A 19,065-nucleotide genomic window follows, 5' to 3' on the forward strand; every position below is an offset into this window, starting at 1 on the left:
AGACTGGAAATATTTTTGATTTATTGGGTCGGTGTATGTTTTGGTCATTCAACTTTCTTTTCAGAAACGAGTATCACTAAACAAAAAGTGTTTTAAAATCTTCTCTTGTTTTTAAATATGAAAATTCTAATTGAAATACAATGTGTGGTTCCTTAGTCCTGGTTATTTTGGATCTACTCGAACAGGAATACATCAAAAACTGATGACAAGCCGTGTTTGTCATGTCAAAATCATACAAGAGTAGGACAGCAGGGTCCAACACATGGTGCTCATTTGGTCTCCTGATATGAAAAGACAGGCTTTCAGTGTAAAAAAACTCAAATCAAACCATTTCTTAAAATGTGCTCATCCATTTAGGCATGGAAAAGAAAAATGCCTTGTCTTTCAACTGTATGTTTTGTATTATGAAACAAAAATCAAATAAACATTTTTTTCTTTTATTCTAACACAAGTATCTGCAAAGAAAACTGAATGACTAAAATATGCACTGACCATATTGTCCCTGTAGTGTCTGTATTGTCATATTTATCTTAAATATTGCAATAACATACAATACAAATTAAGGCAAACTTAATAAGATATACTAAAACTGATGTGTGTGTGCACTGATGTACAAGAAAAGCTAAAATAAGGCTGTGGGCTTTACTTCCCTGCTAGAAAAACAGCATAGACCAGCACCAAAACACAACATATGCTGGCCTTGCTAGTGACTGGTCAGCAAGACCAGCATATGTTGTGTTTTGGTGCTGGTCTATGCTGGTTTTTCCAGCAGGGTTGTTTATTTGCTTTCTTTTTGTGCAGGCGGACACACGGTCGACCCCTCATCTGGGTCCTCGCTACTGCTAGCACCGCCTCCTCTGCGCATGTCAAACGACACGTGCATCTGCTGCTGGTGTCGGAGGCGAGCGTTGTGTTCGCCCGTTAACAGCTTAATTTGTAGATTATTGGATTTTTCCTGAACTTTTGGGGAGGATCACATCAAATTTGTAAATGGGGGGTCTTCAGAAGAAGAAGGTGAGTGTTGACGTCGAGTCAATGTCAGTCTGAGACACTTTAACTGCTGTAGCAACATGGTTAGCTAGTTAGCTAACGGAGCTAGCTGAAGTTTGTTTTTCTGAAATCAGCGTGTTTGAGGTCAAAAAAGCGACTTAACCTGAATGTGAATTGAAGTCCTGTTGTTGCTGAGAGTGTGGTGTGCTCGTCTGTCTCTGTGTTTCAGTATGAGAGGGGCTCTGCCACCAACTACATCACCAGAAACAAAGCCCGCAAGAAGTTATCGCTCAGCCTCCCAGATTTCAGGTAATGCTGCCACGGTGCGTGTTACTGGATTGTGTGATTTGGATAAAGTCATTATGTGATTTGAATACATGTACACTCTGGTGACAATTTGAAGTAGAAATAACTAACAGCAAGTCAACAGATGAGCAATATATCTTACTTTAGTGAAGGTTGTAATGTCCACGTTTTGTTGAAACTGTTATGTACATGGTCAATTAGGAGCTGTAATCTCATGCTGATGAGTTAAATTGCATTATACTGAGTGGTGTTCCCAAGATTTTGTTAATCCCATCGAGTAATGAAATGTAACTAAATACATTTACTCAAATACTGTATTTAAGTACCATTTTGAGGTACTTTTACTTTACTTGATCATTACATTATCATTACATATTGTAAGCAAATATTGTACTTTTTGCTCCAATGTACCACTCAGATGAATGTAGTTTTACTTATCTATGACTTTTTTGTACTTTATACAACACTTGATAAGCTTTGGCTTCTCCCGCTTTTCCCTTTCGGCCATGTGTGTTGTATTATTTGAACAATGATGAAATGTGATGCTTATGAATTGACATGCCCGAAATAAACAACATAAATAAATGAATAAATAAAAATAAATAAACACTGATCCCACCTCTATCAGGCTGGACATTTAAATAACTCTGATCTCATTCTGATTTTCAGACGACTGTGCATCCTTAAAGGAATCTACCCTCATGAGCCCAAACACAAGAAGAAGGTTAACAAGGGCTCTACCGCCGCGAGGACCTTCTACCTGCTCAAAGACATCCGCTTTCTGCTGCACGAGCCAATCGTTGGCAAGTTCAGAGCCTACAAGGTATCACGGAAATATTTTGTCTGTGTTTTTACCAAATAGAAATTGTGTCCGAGAATCGTTATTTGTTGAAAATGGTTTGCTTTTGCCTTCTATAAATGTCATGTGTTGTCTGCAGTGATGATTTAAAAGATGAACACTGCCTTAATGTCAGTGTTTTTTTGTTTACAGATATTTGTACGCAAACTTAAGAGGGCTTATGGAAAAACAGAGTGGTCTGCTGTGGAGAGACTTAAGGAGAACAAGCCCACCTACAAATTGGACCACATCATCAAAGAAAGGTGAGACAGTGTTAGGGCATTGTTGAGCTTGTCTGATGTCAAATAAGAGAGTGTCAAAAGAAATCACTGAGAATTGAGGGAAATGCATTTCATAAAAAGTTTTTGGAGCTTCTAATATAATAAGAAACTCGTTACCCTTAAAAAAAAATTGTATTTCAGATTGTAACGAGTTGTATTGCCTAACTGGTTCTCTTTTGTTATGGCAGGTACCCCTCCTTCATCGATGCCCTCCGTGATATCGACGATGCCCTCTGCATGTCCTTCCTCTTCTCTACCTTCGCCCGTACAGGAAAATGTCACGTTCAGACGATCCAGCTGTGCAGACGCCTCACTGTGGAGTGGATGAACTTTGTGATTGCATCTCGTGGTCTCAGAAAGGTGACATTTTACACTATACAACAACTATGTTTGAAATATAAATAAAATGCTGGTCAGAGGTAGAGCTGAAAAAATTACGCGAGTAACTCGATTAATTCGATTACAAAAAATGGTTGAAGCATAATCTCTGCCTCGAGGCTTCGTTTAATGCCTATCACCCGGGTCATGTGGCCTGCTTAGCTCAGGGATCATTTTTCCACACAAACTGTTATTGCGGACAGACATCACTACATTCAGAATTGAGCTGGTGCGATGGCGGAGAGCCAAGAAACCGTCCATAAAAGACAGAGAATGTCCAAAGTTTGGGATCATTTCACACTTAAAAAAGAAGATAACAAAGTGCAATGTGTCTACTGCAAAGCAGAACTGGCGTTTCACAACAGCACGTCAACTATGATCCAACATCTGAACCGAAAGCATCCAGTTGTTAACACCAGCTCACCAAGCGTCGCCAACACAAGCTAACGTAAACATTGATGCTAGCTAGTTTAACGTGGCCTACCATCGCTGGTTAGAACGTATGGTATTTGTAGAGGCTGTAGCCTGATGTTGGTATGACTAGATTTGTGTTAAAATGCAAGAGAGTAAAAGCCTACACCAAATAACTCCTTTCCACACACACACACACACACACATCTCTCTCACTCACTCTCCCTCATGCACGCTTGCAAACATAAACACACACCCTTACTCCCGGTGTTAGTAATAGTTGGAATGAATACCTGTCTGTTTTTTTCAGGAATAAAAGCCAGTTGCTTGGTCTATTTAACAGGCCTGTCATTTTCGTTACGCATTATTTGATATTGTTGTTTAATAATGCAAAATTATTGTAGTGACTGGGGGATACCGATTGCGGACAGTAAGCGCTGATGGCGCAAAGACTCATGGGAGCGAATTCTCAAGTGCCGAGACTGTTGTTGTTCGTATATGTTTCATGGCCGAGTATGATAGGGCTGGCGGTGATGTTCATCAAATGTTTGTGTCTAAAGGGAATGAATAAAGTTGCAGTCCTAACACGTCACTGGGTAAGTGGCACGGGATCTGCTTTGAAGTTAAAGATCTGTCTTGTGAGACTTTTTCCCAGCAAGCTCGCCACATTGTTATTTATTAGATTACTTGAGTAATCGGTGGGATAATCAGTAGAATACTCGATTCTAGAAATATTCGATAGCTGCATCCCTAGACAGAGGCTATGTTGATATGTTTTGAGTTCGTTCAGTAATGACTCTTTATGCTTTCCAGGTATTTATCTCCATCAAGGGAATATATTACCAAGCTGAGGCGATGGGACAGCTCATTACATGGCTGGTGCCATATCAATTCTCCCATGATGTAAGTAAATGATGAAATGCTGTCCACAGGGATTGGACTGAAGCAGTCATTTTTTCAGTTTCATGGGATTACACTGAATCTCAGCTCTGTCAGCATATGTGCCCATAATGTGATGTTCTTTTTTTGTGCGTAAATGACTGTTGAGATTATTTCACTGACTGCCCAGAGCTGTTTGTGTGCTCCAGGGATTATAAATGACTATAAATGTTTGCACTAATGTTATTAATTTGACCATTAGTTAGATTTAGTTTAATTGTATTTGATTGCTCTTTCAGCACCCAACAGATGTCGACTACAGAGTAATGGCGACTTTCACAGAAATGTACACCACTCTGCTGGGGTTCGTCAACTTCAGACTGTACCATTCCCTCAACCTGCTCTACCCACCAAAGGTATACTGGATTCAGTTTTACAGTCCTATAGTGACAGTTGCATCACATTCATCATAATTATTCAAATGGCCATGCTGTAATATAAACCAAAATCTTACATTTCCCATAAATACTAAAATTTTAAAGAATATTATTGTGACAGATTTCAGTTAGATTCCAGGTTTGATGATTTGGAGTTATACATAGTGATGCTGTATGATGGCAATAGGTATTTATGCCTTTCTGGTTACATGTTTGCACACCTGTACTCTGTTCATATCTTTACTTCTTTTGCAGCTGGACAGTAAATCAGAGACGGAGCTGAAGGAAGAGGATGAGGAGGACTACGCCATGAATTCAGAAAGCTACTTAGAGGTGAGGTTCTTCAGTCTTGAGGCATTTCAAATGATTATGTTAAGTCACTCACTCCTACCTCTAATCGTATCTAATCATACAGATGGGTTCAGTTTTATTTACCCGTATTTCTGCCTTCACCTTATTAAAATTGGGGTAGGTAGAATATTATTTATGGCATGATGGCACTGAAAAATGGCATCTCATCACAGTGACATCTGTTAAATATCCAGAGTATCAGGAACATAATAAGACTCACTGATATTAAAATTTAGAATATAATTTTTTGCTGATGTTTTTAAAACTGGGATCTCACTCGGGACATGCTCTATGACTGTAAACCAGTTAACAAACGAGAATTTCTGGTCAGTCATTGACAATTACAGTCCATACTAAGACTTTAGACAATTCTGACCAAAATCCGCACCGTGTCAAGATATCATACGAATATTTAATAAACTTGTTGCAACAATCATCAGGTAGTAAACAGTGGAATTATCATGTTCACCTCAAAACAATTAATAAACCAGGAGCGTGAGCTTGCAGGTGCTGATTGGCCACCTAATATTGCTGCTGTTGGACCAGATAATTATCCGGCCCATCCTCCTGTATTGTTCCACCTGCTTCTTTAGCATGCTATCAAAAATCATGCCAAACTTAAACACATAACCAACAGAGCTGTCGGGATAACCTCATAGAGTTAAATGATGTGGTCATTACACGCATTAAAACTTCAATAGAACAGGAGATCACACACACCACTGCCCTCAGGGCGAAAGTACAGATTAGTGACGTGCAGAAGAGCTCGCTTCGGGGAAAAGCTCGAACCCTGCAGCCTTAACTGCCCTAAACAATAGGCCTCACTAACCAGGCCTGAGTCTGCATTGTATTTGCTGTTTTGTAATTTTGAATGTTTCTATTGTGGGCTTTTGTGCAAACTGTACAGCAGCACACACGTCTAATATTAATTAACTTGATTGACTAGTTTATTGACAGACAAGTGCGTCCCTGCTGTGTCAACGCACTGTCTGTCTGAACTCTGCCTTGTTTTTTCTGAATGGATCTGGTGGTTTGATTCTATTCCTGACACACCATGGATCTTGCTTTCCTTTTTTTTAATGTATTGATAAGATATTAATATGTATTGTGCCACATGTCCTTCTGGGTATTAACAGAGAAAATAGGAAAGGCTTGTCGTCGATCTAATCCTGTGATTTATTTTTTTTGCTGTGCAGAAACTGTCAGCTCTGAGTGCCAGTCTGGCGCGGGTGGTTTCTTCTGCAGAGGAAGAGGAGGCTGAGCTCGACCAGTTTCCTACTGAGGGGGTAAGAAAACCAAATTTCACCCAGTGTCTTTTTGAATACACTGAAAATAAAATACTGGTATCGTGAGATGAATTTCAATTTGAAGTTCAACACTGGAATATTGCCTTGCTGTAAAAGGTGCAAACATGGCATTGGTGGGCATTGTTGCTCTGCCACCAAGCTGGCAGTAGAGGCATCAACAGCTGAGAAACGGGGCCGAAATGTTGTCTGTGTACAGAGGGACGGGACACGCAGTTAAATGCACTTACTTCCAGAATGCCAGCAGCATTGTAAATCGTCAATATATTTTGAAATGTCATCATTGCATGCAGGAAAAACAACAGTTGATAACCTAATTGGTCTCTGAGGGCAGAGGTGAGAGGTCGCATGTCCTCTGTCTAGAGGAGTAGAGCCATTTGTGAAGGTGTGAGACTGGGGGATTACAGTTTAGTGTTTGGTTGCTAAGGGCGACATGTTTCTCACCATGCTGTCTCACCTTGTATTGTCCAACTGGTTTGAGGTTCCCATCTATTGGCCCCGTTTCACCACAGACACTTTCTCAGGAACTCAGAAACCCTTGAATCAGCTGGTCAGTCTGCTCTGTCATGTCTCAACCACCTGTTGTGTTGCAATTGATTCATAGCGCCCCCTGCTGTTGTGGATGTCAAATTACAGAGGACATTTGCAAGAGAAATTCTAAGCACGGAAGTGTGGTGGTATTTGTAAGACATGCCTTTTTGTTTCTGAAGCACAGGGAAGTAGCTTCATATGCTGCCATCATATAGGCACCTTTTTTGAAAGTGTCCTTTTTAAATGCAGTTTTAAAAGTTGTGCTTTCTTGTGGCCCATCCATTCATGAGGGTTATACAAAACCTGTACAGAAATATCACTAAATGTTTTCCTCGATGCTTTTTCGTCAGGAGGACATGGAAAAGATGGAGACCATGGAAAAGGAACAAAAGCTAATTGAGGCTCAGAAAAAACTGTTCCAGGGTCTCAAATTCTTCCTCAACAGAGAAGTGCCCAGAGAGTCGCTGGCTTTTGTCATCAGGTGAGTGAGAGCCGCTGCAGTAAGAGTCACAGAAATAATGACCCGAATAATTTGAAACTTAAATCCATTGTCGATGTTTTGTGCCTTCCAGGTGTTTCGGTGGCGAGGTGTCCTGGGACAAATCTGTGTGCATTGGCAGCATGTACGAGGCGACAGATGAGACCATCACACATCAAATCGTTGACAGACCCAGCATTGACAAACAGTACATCAACAGGTAAAGAAACGTTTGGTTTTAATTGTGTTAAACTATTTCTTTCCTTTCAGACATGTAGAGTGCACCTCTTTTACACCAATTAGATCTACAGTGCATTTCTGAATGCACTGTACAGGAAGTCTGTAGTGTTTGATTGTGCTCCGCTCTCCTTTTACATTAGCACAGAGTCCACAATGCATCCTTTCAGAGTCATCTCTCTCTCTCTCGCCTTAAAGCAACCCTGTTCTTCATCATGTTCGTCATGCTGCCCTCTTTCTTTATCCTGCTCTGCATTTTTAAAGCGTCGCCTCGCTTCTCTCATGCTGGCAAACTCCCTCACCAATAAATTTAACAGAAGAAAAAACAAGAAGTGCTGATTATTTGTATCCATAAGAGGTTATTTTCATAGCTTAAACTACAACGCTAATTGTTTTTCAGGTACTACATCCAGCCCCAGTGGGTGTATGATTGTGTCAATGCCAAAATCCTCCTGCCCGTGGAGGACTACTTCCTTGGAGTGACTCTGCCGCCTCACCTCTCTCCATTTGTGGAGGAGAAGGAAGGAGACTATGTGCCACCCGAAAAACTGAAGATAATGGCCTTACAACGAGGAGAAAAACCTGGTACAAACCTCTTTATACCTCTGACGTCTCATCTTTCATACCGTGGACCAACTTTTGACTTTTTATCATTTTGATTTCTAATTTGGATGTTGATGTTCTTGTCTCACAACTTTATCACACAATTTGTTATAATGTCATAATGTAAATCCAGAGACCATGGCCAAATCATTAACATTTCATTTTTGTCAAAGCCCAAGAACAGGAGGATGAGGAAGCAGATGAGGATGAAGATGACGAAGAGGAGGAGGAGGAGGAGGAGGAGGAAGATGATGACAACGACAACGAAGAGGAAGAAGATGAGGAGGAAGAGGCAGAAGAGAAGAATCTTAAAAAGATGGAGAAGCAAAAATCCCAGGGCAAGGTAAGAGAGGTTTGAACCCTTTTTCTGTCTTTTCCTGTTTCTACGAACAGGTAGGATCCTTTTAACTCATGTCTCACCTTGTTTTAGTCTCTACAAGTCAAGGTGACTCCTGGCAAAATGAAGGTGGAAGACAAAACACGCTTGGACCAGGAGGAGAAAGCGGAGGAGAAACGTCTCGCCATCATGATGATGAAGAAAAAAGAGAAGTACCTCTACGACAAAATCATGTTCGGAAAGAAGAGAAAAGTCCGAGAGGTATGTTCCATTTTGTTATTGATTGATTGTGGATTCATGGGCAGATAAGACTGTTAGTTCGGATAACATTCATACATTCTTAACAAAGGATTCTTTATTTTCCGGTTCAGGCATCTTATCTCGGGCTGAGAATGTTTAAATGTTTAACTGCTGCCTATAGAGTTACACTCAAGCCCGGCGATGAACCCACAGAGTTCACTGACCTCTGAACTCTTTTCATTCTCTGTTTACAGGCTAACAAGCTGGCTGCCAAGAGGAAAGCCCATGACGATGCTGAGAAATCAAAGAAGAAGAAGACCAGAAAGTGAATCATCTGATGTATTTGTCAGACTGACTTTATTAAACTCCCTGAGGTAGAGTGCATTACAGGTTGATGTGTCATTAAACCTGTAGGTGTATTAAAGCTCTGTGAGTGAGCTACGTGCACCGTGATGTGGGTGCAGTGACTGCTGCATAATTCCATCATGAAATGCAGGATGTGGAACATGCTAACCTGTAATTATTAATGTAAAAGTGTTTGCTTTGATGTTGTTTGTATGTATTGTTCTACATTACACACGATATTTCTTCCCATGTTGAGATCTGTACTTTAAATGGTCTGTATTTTAAAATAAAAACGCAACTTATGACTTTCCTGATGTGGACTGTGGACTCACTGAAACGACAACAGCCTCAAACTCGCAAATTACCATCGAATAACCGTCACTGCTAATGGCACAAACATAAACACACGAGCAGCTGTTCTTTTTCTTTAGCTTGGAATTTAGCCACTTTGATGCCAGGGCTCACCTCCCCACATGCAAACTAATAAGTTTCCCCAGTCAGTTTTCCAGGTCTGGCTGTGAGAGACCACCTGTGACCTTAAAACAGTTACCAAACTAAAAACTGTCTTGCAGTGGAGTCACATCAGCCACAACACTCAGACGCTCAGACTCATGAGTAGTGATTACAACTGAAATATGGGTCAGCTACAGCCAAGTATCATGACTGCATCCGAACAAATGTAGGTCAGAGGAGTATAGTTTTTCCGTGTGGGCACACACCGAATCTTCAGAGTCAGCCCTCATTCTGACAACTACACACCTGTAGAGTTTTGTGACTGCAAAATCTGTGTGTACACACAAACACCTGGCAAAATACTCAACTGCTTCTGTGGTTGTTCTGCTACATCAGGTGTCTCCAACACCACATTTTGCCTTGATGACACACAGACTCTCGAGCAGTGTTATTAAAAGTGCCTAAAAGTAATACTTGAGTGAAGTGTATCGTATTCAGATCCTTGAACATCTTTACCTAATGTACTAAAGGTATCAAAAGTAAAAGTAAATGATGCATTTGTTTGTATGAATGTGTCCGCCTGGTCTGTTATCGATCCCATGTGATTGTATTTCTGGTAATCAGAATACCAATAAAATAAATCAATATTACATGTACAGAGTAACTAAAGTAATCAAATATAGTCTGGAGTACAAAGTACAGTATTTGCCTCCAAATTGTAGAACAGTGTAAGAATAAAGTTGCAGAAAATGTTCAAATTTGTACTAAGTTACCTTCCATCACTGGGTGAAAACAACCAGCAAACCTGTTGCAGCTGGTAGAGAAGTTGAGAACTAATTTTATTCTTGTTTGTGTTTCATCATAACTGAGGATTAATAATGCTTCGAGCGAGCATTAGTCTCTAAATAGCAGTTGAGTCACTTCCCACAGCTGTGTATGGATCAGAAAAGATGTTCACAGACTTGGAATACAGTAGGCTTGTGTCCCAAGAGGCCCATGTGTCCACATCTGTGCTGTAGGCAGAGGCTGAGGTCACTACTGTGCCGCTGTTGGCGGGCCGTCTTGACTGATGTGTCCACACATGGGCGGTGGGCGTTGATGACGAAGGAGCAGAAAGCCGCTCTGCCCTCCTGAAGATGCTGCTGTGACCGTGGCGGGCCAAAGGCCAGGCCAGTCATGCCCCGCTCTCCTCAATCTCCTCATTCAGTTTGTGACACTCCCTGCCCCCTCTCACCCTGATCTGCATTCCACGCATGCCCACCCGGTCCGGGTCTCAGCCTGGCACTCTGGGTCGCTGCAGGCAAGGGCGCCTCCCTGCTCAACAAAAGCAGCAGTGTCGCGCTGGATGCATGACGAGTGTGGGATGAGCGGCACGAAAGGCAGTGTGCCTGGCATGAATCGGGGTCACAGTGTGGAGAGAGACGGAGCTCACACGTACTGTAACTGATGGACTGTTATGACCACATATTGCTACATCCCGGCCAGCAGGGCCAAATAGACTGTCAGCCTTCGTTTGATTGTTCATTTCTTTCTCTATTGAAATGTCTGCGCTTGTCCTGCACAAGAGATTGTATTGAGAATGGCAGGTTCCCAAGAGTTTACTGTATGTCATCGCCTACAGGGCCCAGAGTTGGAATATTCACAGATTAATAAATGCAAACATTGCAGGAAAAGACAACAACAAAGACTGACCACTTACAAACTGAAAAAAAACATAATCTCAATAATTTATGCAGCATAAATGCATGAAATTCCAGGCCGCTCAGTATGTAAAGAAAATGATGTGATTCTTTTTTGCTTTAAAATATGTGTATTTCCTCCTACAGCATCTATAGACACTCATGCTACATGAGCATTTCAAACAATACAGACACAGAGACGTCTTGATCAAGTGGTACAATTAGAGCCTTTGTGCTGTTTCTGCATTTTCTTTTTTTATGCTGTTTTCCACCCCTCCTATCAGCTTGCAGCTCAGACTCCAGTGTCTACACTCAATAGCCCTCTGTATGTAGACACAGAATAGGGACTGTACAGCCTCTCTCCTCCCTCCCTCCTCCCTCCCTCCTTCCTCCCTTCCCTTCCCTTCCCTTCTCTCTCTCTTTTGAGTCGTCCTTCCACTGACAAGTGCATGTCCCCTGACAGAGACCCTGACGTCACAGGTGGCTAAATGAGCCTCCCTCCAGTGCTTTATTCAGCAAGATCAGTTTTGGAATTGGAAGTTGAGGTGGGGGGTTGGCGGTGGCAGGTGGCCTGAGGCATCAGGTGTGCTTGCAGAGAGAAAGAGGAGAAGACGAGCAGCAACCAGATGAATGAGCTCCGTAGCCGTGGACATGTGATAAGGGGAGCGCGGGACTGTGCTGGTTCTATAACAGCATGTGTTATGTCAAGATCAGACATAAGAAGAGCAGCAGGAGGGAGATCGTGGATGCAAAGGAAGGAACACAATGCTGCCGGACAAGAAACACGGCAATTAGTTTCTCTTTTCATTCATGAATGAAGGTAAGAAATCCTCCTCCCTGTGCTTTATAATATCGATAATAGTCTTTATCACTAAATGTTAGAAGATTGTTAGACTTACCAACACCCTCAGCTATGTAATCAACTGTGTTTACTCTGTTAAACAGTGTTACTTGAGAACAATACGTCTTTGGGCTCAGTGCAGCCATACAAAACACAGGCTAATCATTTCCAGGCTAAATGTGAGCCTTGACATTGACTGTGGGAACTCCTAATGTTTGAAAGCTGAGCGTATTTCAGAACAATAGATGAAGCTATACAATCATACATCCCAAAAGGTCATACTCTGAGGTTATATGGTTCTTTTGCGGTGGGGAAACTTGAGCACACAGTCGTATCAACGAGCTTTAAAAGTTCAGGGTTTGGAGGTCATTTCATACAGCTGGAAAAAAAAATAACGTCACTTACAATTCACTCTATTTGCAGGCCGAGCTGTTCCACCTTCTTCTCAATTGTCTCCCAACACAGGGGCTTCTGATGGCAGAGAGAAAGCCCTCTCACACGCCACCATAATAGCCCCCTCACAGAGTCCAGACAAAGAGCAGAAATAGCAGTATTTGGAGAGTAAATGCTCCAAACTAAAACATAACTCTGTGGTTCATAGGACCGAGAGACACGCAGTAACTCAAGCCAACATGAAGTCTGATGACATCCATCTCGAGCCTAAACCCAAAGCTGGACTAAATCCAAAAATGAATAATAAATGACACACTGGACACCAAAAATACAGACACCACACTCAAGACTAGACTGGGATTTAAAACCGGCTATCATAAGTCACAGTGCGTCATGGATTCATTTCATATCCAGAGTGTGATTCACACACCTGATCACAGAGGTATGAGTTGTCAAACTTCATGTGTTAACTCGAACAGAAGAGGAGGAAAAATGTCCCAAACACAACATCCCACCGTTGAAATAAGTAATTTATTTGAAAAATATATATACTGCATTACCATGTTATGAAGTATAACTTACAAGATAGAAGAAAGAATAAAGAAATCATAATTTGTAGTCGTGGACCGGGACGGGCATGAGTTGGTGTGTTGCGTCGGATCAATTAAAAACGAAGACAAACACAAACTTTTGCATCCGTCACATCACATGATACATCAATTTAGCGATGTGTCAGCAGGCGTTCTCTATTATTGTCACAGTGGTTTCCTGTCACCCTTTGTGGAGACCCACTTATAAGATCACAAACCCTGATGAATAATTTTTATTTTTATTTTATTTTAAAGAACAAAATTAAAGAACCTTTGCTGGTTGTGCTGAATAAAAAAAATAACGCGTTCACTGGGATCTGAATCTCAGACAGATTGTAACAAAACTGATTCAAAACAAATATTACACAAACTTATGACTGTTTCACAACAGCGTTAAAATACAAGCTGTCAAACGGTGTTGACCCACATGTGGGTTCAGCACATCTCCTCAGATTCTGGTCTGTATTGGGGTCACATTGGGTCACATAATGCTGCAGCATACAGGTGGCGAGTGTCATTTTGTTTCTCGTGTAGCTGAGTCAGCAGGTAGCTCGTCTTACTGCAGTCTGCAGGGGGGGAATGCAATATCACTTTCCACAGTAATGCATTATTTACTTAATGGAGCAGCTGAGTAACGCAGGGTTCATCATTTCAGGTTGTGAGTATGTCATTTTGTAGCTCACCGTAACATTTAACTCCACCGTGTGTTTAAAATGTTCATGAAGTGGACAGCCAAGTGAAATGATGTTCAGTGTGGAACTGTGTCAGAAACACTGACAATGTTCCTCCGTGAGGGGTAAATATCCTTAAATTATGGTCCGCCTGATGACAGCACTGCACTTCACGCAAGAAATTACAGTTTTTGGAGCTGCCATTAGTGGATCACTTTAAGTTGTTTCTCCCAAATAACAGGGAGCGCGACAGCATCTAGTGCAAACGAAATGTAAATCCAGTCCTTCCCTCTCAGTCAGAGTGTTGTGTTTGTTGATTCGACACCTCGCTGCTGCTTTTTGAAATGTATATTAAAGTTTCAGGTTATTGCATTGGCTTGTTTTATATCGTATAGATGCTATAATGTTAATGTGCCCCCTCCAGCAGAATCCAGAGATTATGATTGAAACAAGACCTTAATCTATCTTAAGTAACCGTGTTAATAAATGATTCAAAGTGTTGTAATTGTGCCTCTTAAAAGCATAGAATATTCAAATACAAAAGAACATCTGGGAAGCCAGTCAGAAAAATAATACTCCGATGATAATGATTATCTTGTGTGTTTTTTTAAAGGCGGTGCTTGATTCTGCTGGACCATGGCTGGCAAGAAAGGGAGGCAGTGGAGGTCCATGTGCAAAGGCCTGGTCCTGGGTACGCTCCTGACCAGCTGCATGATCCTGCTTTACTGCCTCTCCACTCCGCAGGTCCACTTCAGTCTGCCTGAGTAAGACTCGTCACACCGGTGCACACAAACATACCGTATCTCACATAATTCAGTCATTATTCTGTGTTAGAGCTGAAACAAAATAATTTTAACCCCTTAAGGAACACCCTTCACTAAACGAACACCCTTCGTGAAAACGAATAGTTTTTTTTGCTAATAGTTTTAAGCATCTGATCTTAACAGTATATACTCACTGTTGGAAAGCTGAGACTGTCGTGATTATTTTAAGACCAAAAAAGTTATTTCCAGACCCTGTAATAGCCTTCTAAACTCACCATGACACAACATTAGAAAGAGCCCTCTACTGCAAGAAGCAAGAATGCCTACATACCTTCGGAGTGTTCCCTTTTTCCACAGCTACAACGTCATGCCACAATTTTTTTTTCATAGTTCGCAAAGAGTCCATAGAATGGGAAAATAATTTTGAGTGTAGCAAGCTGAGACCTTTGGCTATGGCCTAATTGTGTCTGCTGTGTCCATAGACGTACCTGAACCCTTATATCTTAGTCAGTTTATTGACATTTGAATTGGATGGAAACCAAAACCTGTGTTCCAACCTCTGTAACTCTGTGTCAGTATGTCATAGAATCACACTTACACTTCTACAAAAAACTGTTGTTACCTTTCAAATGGTACCAAGCACATCCCTGAGTCTCAAACTGTGTGGGAGCTGTCATGCTTTTAATTTCAGTATGTCGTTTTGGAAAAAGAACCTTAAAATGGGGGCGTTCATTAAGTGGTTACTGCAAAATTGCAACATTTTTGCTGCTTTTCTTTCTCTTTTGTGACCTGGTTGTATTCTATTTATCTCCAACATCTTAAATTAAATTTTGGCAAGAGAACAAAATGAACAAACAAGATCATCAGTAAGACATACAGCATATAGTAGCATAAGTTCCAGTAAAATATTCAAGAGGTCATATTCTGCTTTTTGGGTTTTTGCCTTTCTTTTATTGTGTTATGTAGATTTTTATATATTTATTATAAAATATACACACTCCAGTCAGTCAGCAGACACACAGATCCTACTGCTGCAGCCGTGTTATTTTAGATCACACTACCTTGCTCGGCATGACCCGCCCTACTCTGCCTCTGATTGGCTACATCCTGTTTACTCAATGCTCAATGTGCAACCAAAATATTGAACAGAGGTGAGATGTTTCACTCTGTAGCTAAAACGGAGCGCTCAAGACACATTGTGAAAAGAGACGCTGCAGCAATCAACCATATGAGAAATATAATGTGTTTTTTTGAAAATTAAAGTATGTAAACCTGTTCTACAAGGACCCCAAATAAAGTTAGAACCTGAAAAGCAGCATCATATGACCTCTTTAAAATAAATATCCAGTTTCGAAAGGAGTGTTTCCCAACAGTAATTTGTACAAGGGGGTATGAAGGAACAGTAAAGGGTGTAAAGTGAACCAGCACAGTTCAGACATTTATCATGTGATTGTTTTCCTCTCTGTAGGGTCCCAGTGCCGTACTCATGTGCCCACCGCCCGTCCCAGATCCACCCTAAACCAGCCACAAACAGCTCACAACAAACCATCGGCCAGACCTGCACTCCGAAAGTGGACATCATGTTCATGAAGACCCACAAAACAGCCAGCAGCACCTTCCTCAACATCCTTTTCCGCTTTGGAGAGAAGCACCGGCTTAAATTTGCCTTCCCTGACAGCAGAAATGACTTCTTCTACCCCTCTCTCTTCCAGCGCTCCCAGGTTAAAGACTATAGACCTGGAATGTGCTTCAATGTTATCTGTAATCACATGCGCTTCAATGCACCTGAGGTGGCCAAGCTGCTTCCTATGGACACCTCCTACATCACCATCCTAAGAGACCCCGCAGAGCTTTTTGAGTCGTCCTTCCACTACTTTGGTCGGCTGGTGCCTTTTACCTGGAAGATACCGGGTGATGACAAGCTGACTGAATTTCTACGTGACCCTCATTACTACTTTGACGCCGGCTTCAACTCTTTCTACCTCAAGAATCTGCTGTTCTTCGACTTTGGACAGGACAACACTCTGGAGCTGGATGATCCGAGGGTGGAGGAGGGAATGAAGTTCATATCTGACCGTTTTCAGCTGGTCATGTTGGTGGAGTACTTTGAGGAATCACTCATCCTGCTGAAGGATGCCCTCTGCTGGGAGATGGACGACTTGCTCTTCTTCAAGCTCAATGCCCGCAAGGGATCCACTGTGTCCAAACTGACCCCTGAGCTGAGGGCCAGGGCTCTTGAGTGGAACGCTATTGACTGGAAGCTATACCAGCATTTCAACAAGACTTTCTGGAGGAAAGTGGATATGTACGGACTGAAGCGGATGGCTGAGGACGTGGCAGAGCTCAGGAGAAGGAACGAGGAGATGGCATCCATCTGCATAGAGGGGGGTCATGCCGTAGAGGCCGGCAGCATCCAGGAGACGGCCATGCAGCCCTGGCAGCCGATCGGAGAGAAGTCCATCATGGGTTATAACCTGAAGAAGAATGTGGACAAGGCACATCGGAAGCTGTGCCGTAAGATGTTGACGCCGGAGCTTCAGTACTTAACAGAACTCGGGGTCAACCTGTGGATCACCAGGCTGTGGGGCCATGTCCGAGACATCATTAACTGGTGACATGTGAGCATGGGCATTCAACTCCAACAGACTGTATTAAAATGTCTGACTGTGCGGCTGATAGAGTGAAAGGTTGAAGGTTTCTGTCACATCTCAATCCTATGACTCATTTTGTTGAAGTATCCACATTGACTTGTTTGCGTTGTGCGCTGTCATGTATCTGACGGGTGCTTGAGAAAAAAAAAACACTTTAAACCTCACAATCTACGAATACTGAACAAGTTTACCACACGCAGATGAGTCTGAGTATTGTTCTCTATGTGAGCTGATGGTGTAGATGAGTGAACAAGCGAGGTTAGGACTGATTTTATAAGCCCTTTAATGGAATACGGAATAAAAAGTTGCCACCCCTGCCAAGTTTTTAAGGTTGCTTGAAGAATAAATGGGACTTAACTTTGAGATAATGTCGATGTTCACCCCCTTAAGTTGAAATATTTAATTTCTTAAAATGTGAATCCTGACTAAAGGCTCAAACACACATGTGAAGATAGTGAATGTAAGTGTTACGTCCAACTTTACTGCTATGGAGGACAAAATCAGACCTTATTCAAAGGTGCACAATGCAACTTTTTTTACGGCTTTCAAGCCATATGTCTACATTTATATGTGAGGAAAGCTCTGTGTATTTTTAATTTTGTTGGGGTGAGATCAAGAAAGAGCCAATCGCCCGCCAGAGGTCCTACAGTTCAAGAATCTAGGTGTAAAAAAAAGTTGCATAGTGCCCCTTTAAAAAGAAACAGGTGAGTGTGTACAGACCTTTTTGCTTTTTAGACATTTTTCATGTCATACCAGGGAAAACAAAGGTGCAACTAAAAACATTAACGACCGCTCCTCTTCCAACTGCTGCAAATCAAATGTAGTGATTATCTGCTTCTCCTGACAGGACATGTCGAAATGTCTGTCACGAAAAAGGTCTGACAAATAATATGCATAACATGAAATGAATTTAACAAGAAAGTACAGCACTATGCAATCAAGAGGAAATAATTTTCTAACTCACACTTTTATAGAATATCATATATATGAGTTTACTGCTTTTACATGTTCAGTTCTCCTCTGTCTCCTGATGTCACAACGTCGAGCCTAACAGCGTTCCCCCTGGCCAGGTGTTTTGGCAGGCACACTGATGAACCGGTGGGACTTTGGTGCATAGTGAGCCAAAAATAAAATTTAATGTCAGCATAGTGAGGTGAATCCTATTGGGAAAGGCACTATGACAATGACTTACAGTGTTAAACACCAGCTGCACGTGTTTACACAGCGTCATTATCTTAATTAAACCGAGAAATATCTTTCCTGTTCATGCAACGTATCTTTCGTTTATTTCTTAATTTGTGTCCATTCAACTTTATATTAATCTATTATGTGTTTCTATGCTTTTTTATAATTTCCCTATTTATGTTTATGTTTATGAGTCCGTCATTAATTCATTTCTGTTATGTACTGATTTTGTCCTCCATGCACCTCCCTATCTATTCAGTTTTTTTGGGAAATGTATGATAATCTTTTTATCCCCACAATAAAGTGAAAGTTATCCGTAATATTGCATGTTTGAAATGTTCTGTCTGATTCATAAAATTGACAGCCTCCTCTGTGTCTGAGACTGTTTATTAACCCTTATTACGTATGTATAGGTAGCAAGACTGTCCCTAGTTTATTATATATTTTTGAATATGTTAAAAAAAGAATCTAATATGGAAACCATGGACCAAGACAAACCACCAGTTCTCAGGTGAGTAAACCAGAGTTGGCAGGGCGCTATTGGATATAAACAGATATATGAGGATTGTCCTATTAAAACTAGGTTGGGATGTAGATAATACAGAAGAAAATGGTAAAAACAGATCAACAGCTCAGCAGGTAACAGTTAATCCAGCAGGTGTAATGAGGAAGTCCACGGAGGGGTGAGTACTTCTTATCAAAACTGTATAATTACAACAATTAAACACTGTTTGAATACAAATGTATATTATATTATTTAATGAAATTCCTGTGTTATATTTTGTATTGTTTTGTTACTCAAGTAAACAATCCTACATACCTGCAAAAGTGTCCTAATCAGAGACAAGCTAACAATTTTAAAAAGCTCCACATACTTCAGCTAATGCACATT

The 19,065-nt window shown here is 41.3% G+C and overlaps 2 protein-coding genes across 2 annotated transcripts; both read left to right on the plus strand.

The window, feature by feature from the left end:
* The first annotated feature begins 847 nt into the window (after window positions 1-847).
* On the plus strand, window positions 848-9,260 carry pes (pescadillo). Its single transcript, XM_030418294.1, has 15 exons — window positions 848-1,014; window positions 1,220-1,299; window positions 1,966-2,119; window positions 2,288-2,397; window positions 2,604-2,775; window positions 4,018-4,107; window positions 4,383-4,499; window positions 4,776-4,853; window positions 6,068-6,157; window positions 7,057-7,187; window positions 7,279-7,404; window positions 7,822-8,006; window positions 8,198-8,367; window positions 8,455-8,622; window positions 8,856-9,260. The coding sequence occupies exons 1-15, from the start codon at window positions 991-993 to the stop codon at window positions 8,928-8,930; spliced, it is 1,770 nt and encodes a 589-aa protein (XP_030274154.1). The 5' UTR covers window positions 848-990; the 3' UTR covers window positions 8,931-9,260.
* Window positions 9,261-11,487: 2,227 nt separating this feature from the next.
* Window positions 11,488-18,541, plus strand: gal3st1a (galactose-3-O-sulfotransferase 1a). Its single transcript, XM_030415820.1, has 3 exons — window positions 11,488-11,898; window positions 14,187-14,337; window positions 15,806-18,541. The coding sequence occupies exons 2-3, from the start codon at window positions 14,210-14,212 to the stop codon at window positions 16,950-16,952; spliced, it is 1,275 nt and encodes a 424-aa protein (XP_030271680.1). The 5' UTR covers window positions 11,488-11,898; window positions 14,187-14,209; the 3' UTR covers window positions 16,953-18,541.
* The last annotated feature ends 524 nt before the right edge of the window (window positions 18,542-19,065 follow it).

Source organism: Sparus aurata, chromosome 5, assembly GCF_900880675.1.
Source record: "Sparus aurata chromosome 5, fSpaAur1.1, whole genome shotgun sequence".
Lineage (NCBI taxonomy): Eukaryota > Metazoa > Chordata > Actinopteri > Spariformes > Sparidae > Sparus > Sparus aurata.

Excerpts from the sequence above, each read along its gene's own strand:
- pes (XM_030418294.1), top strand. The coding sequence starts at position 991 with ATGGGGGGTCTTCAGAAGAAGAAG. Across the intron at positions 1,015-1,219 it reads GGGGTCTTCAGAAGAAGAAG|TATGAGAGGGGCTCTGCCAC; the intron begins GTGAGTGTTGAC and ends TCTGTGTTTCAG. Across the intron at positions 4,500-4,775 it reads ACCTGCTCTACCCACCAAAG|CTGGACAGTAAATCAGAGAC; the intron begins GTATACTGGATT and ends CTTCTTTTGCAG.
- gal3st1a (XM_030415820.1), top strand. The coding sequence starts at position 14,210 with ATGGCTGGCAAGAAAGGGAGGCAGTGGAGGTCCATGTGCAAAGGCCTG. Across the intron at positions 14,338-15,805 it reads GTCCACTTCAGTCTGCCTGA|GGTCCCAGTGCCGTACTCAT; the intron begins GTAAGACTCGTC and ends TCCTCTCTGTAG.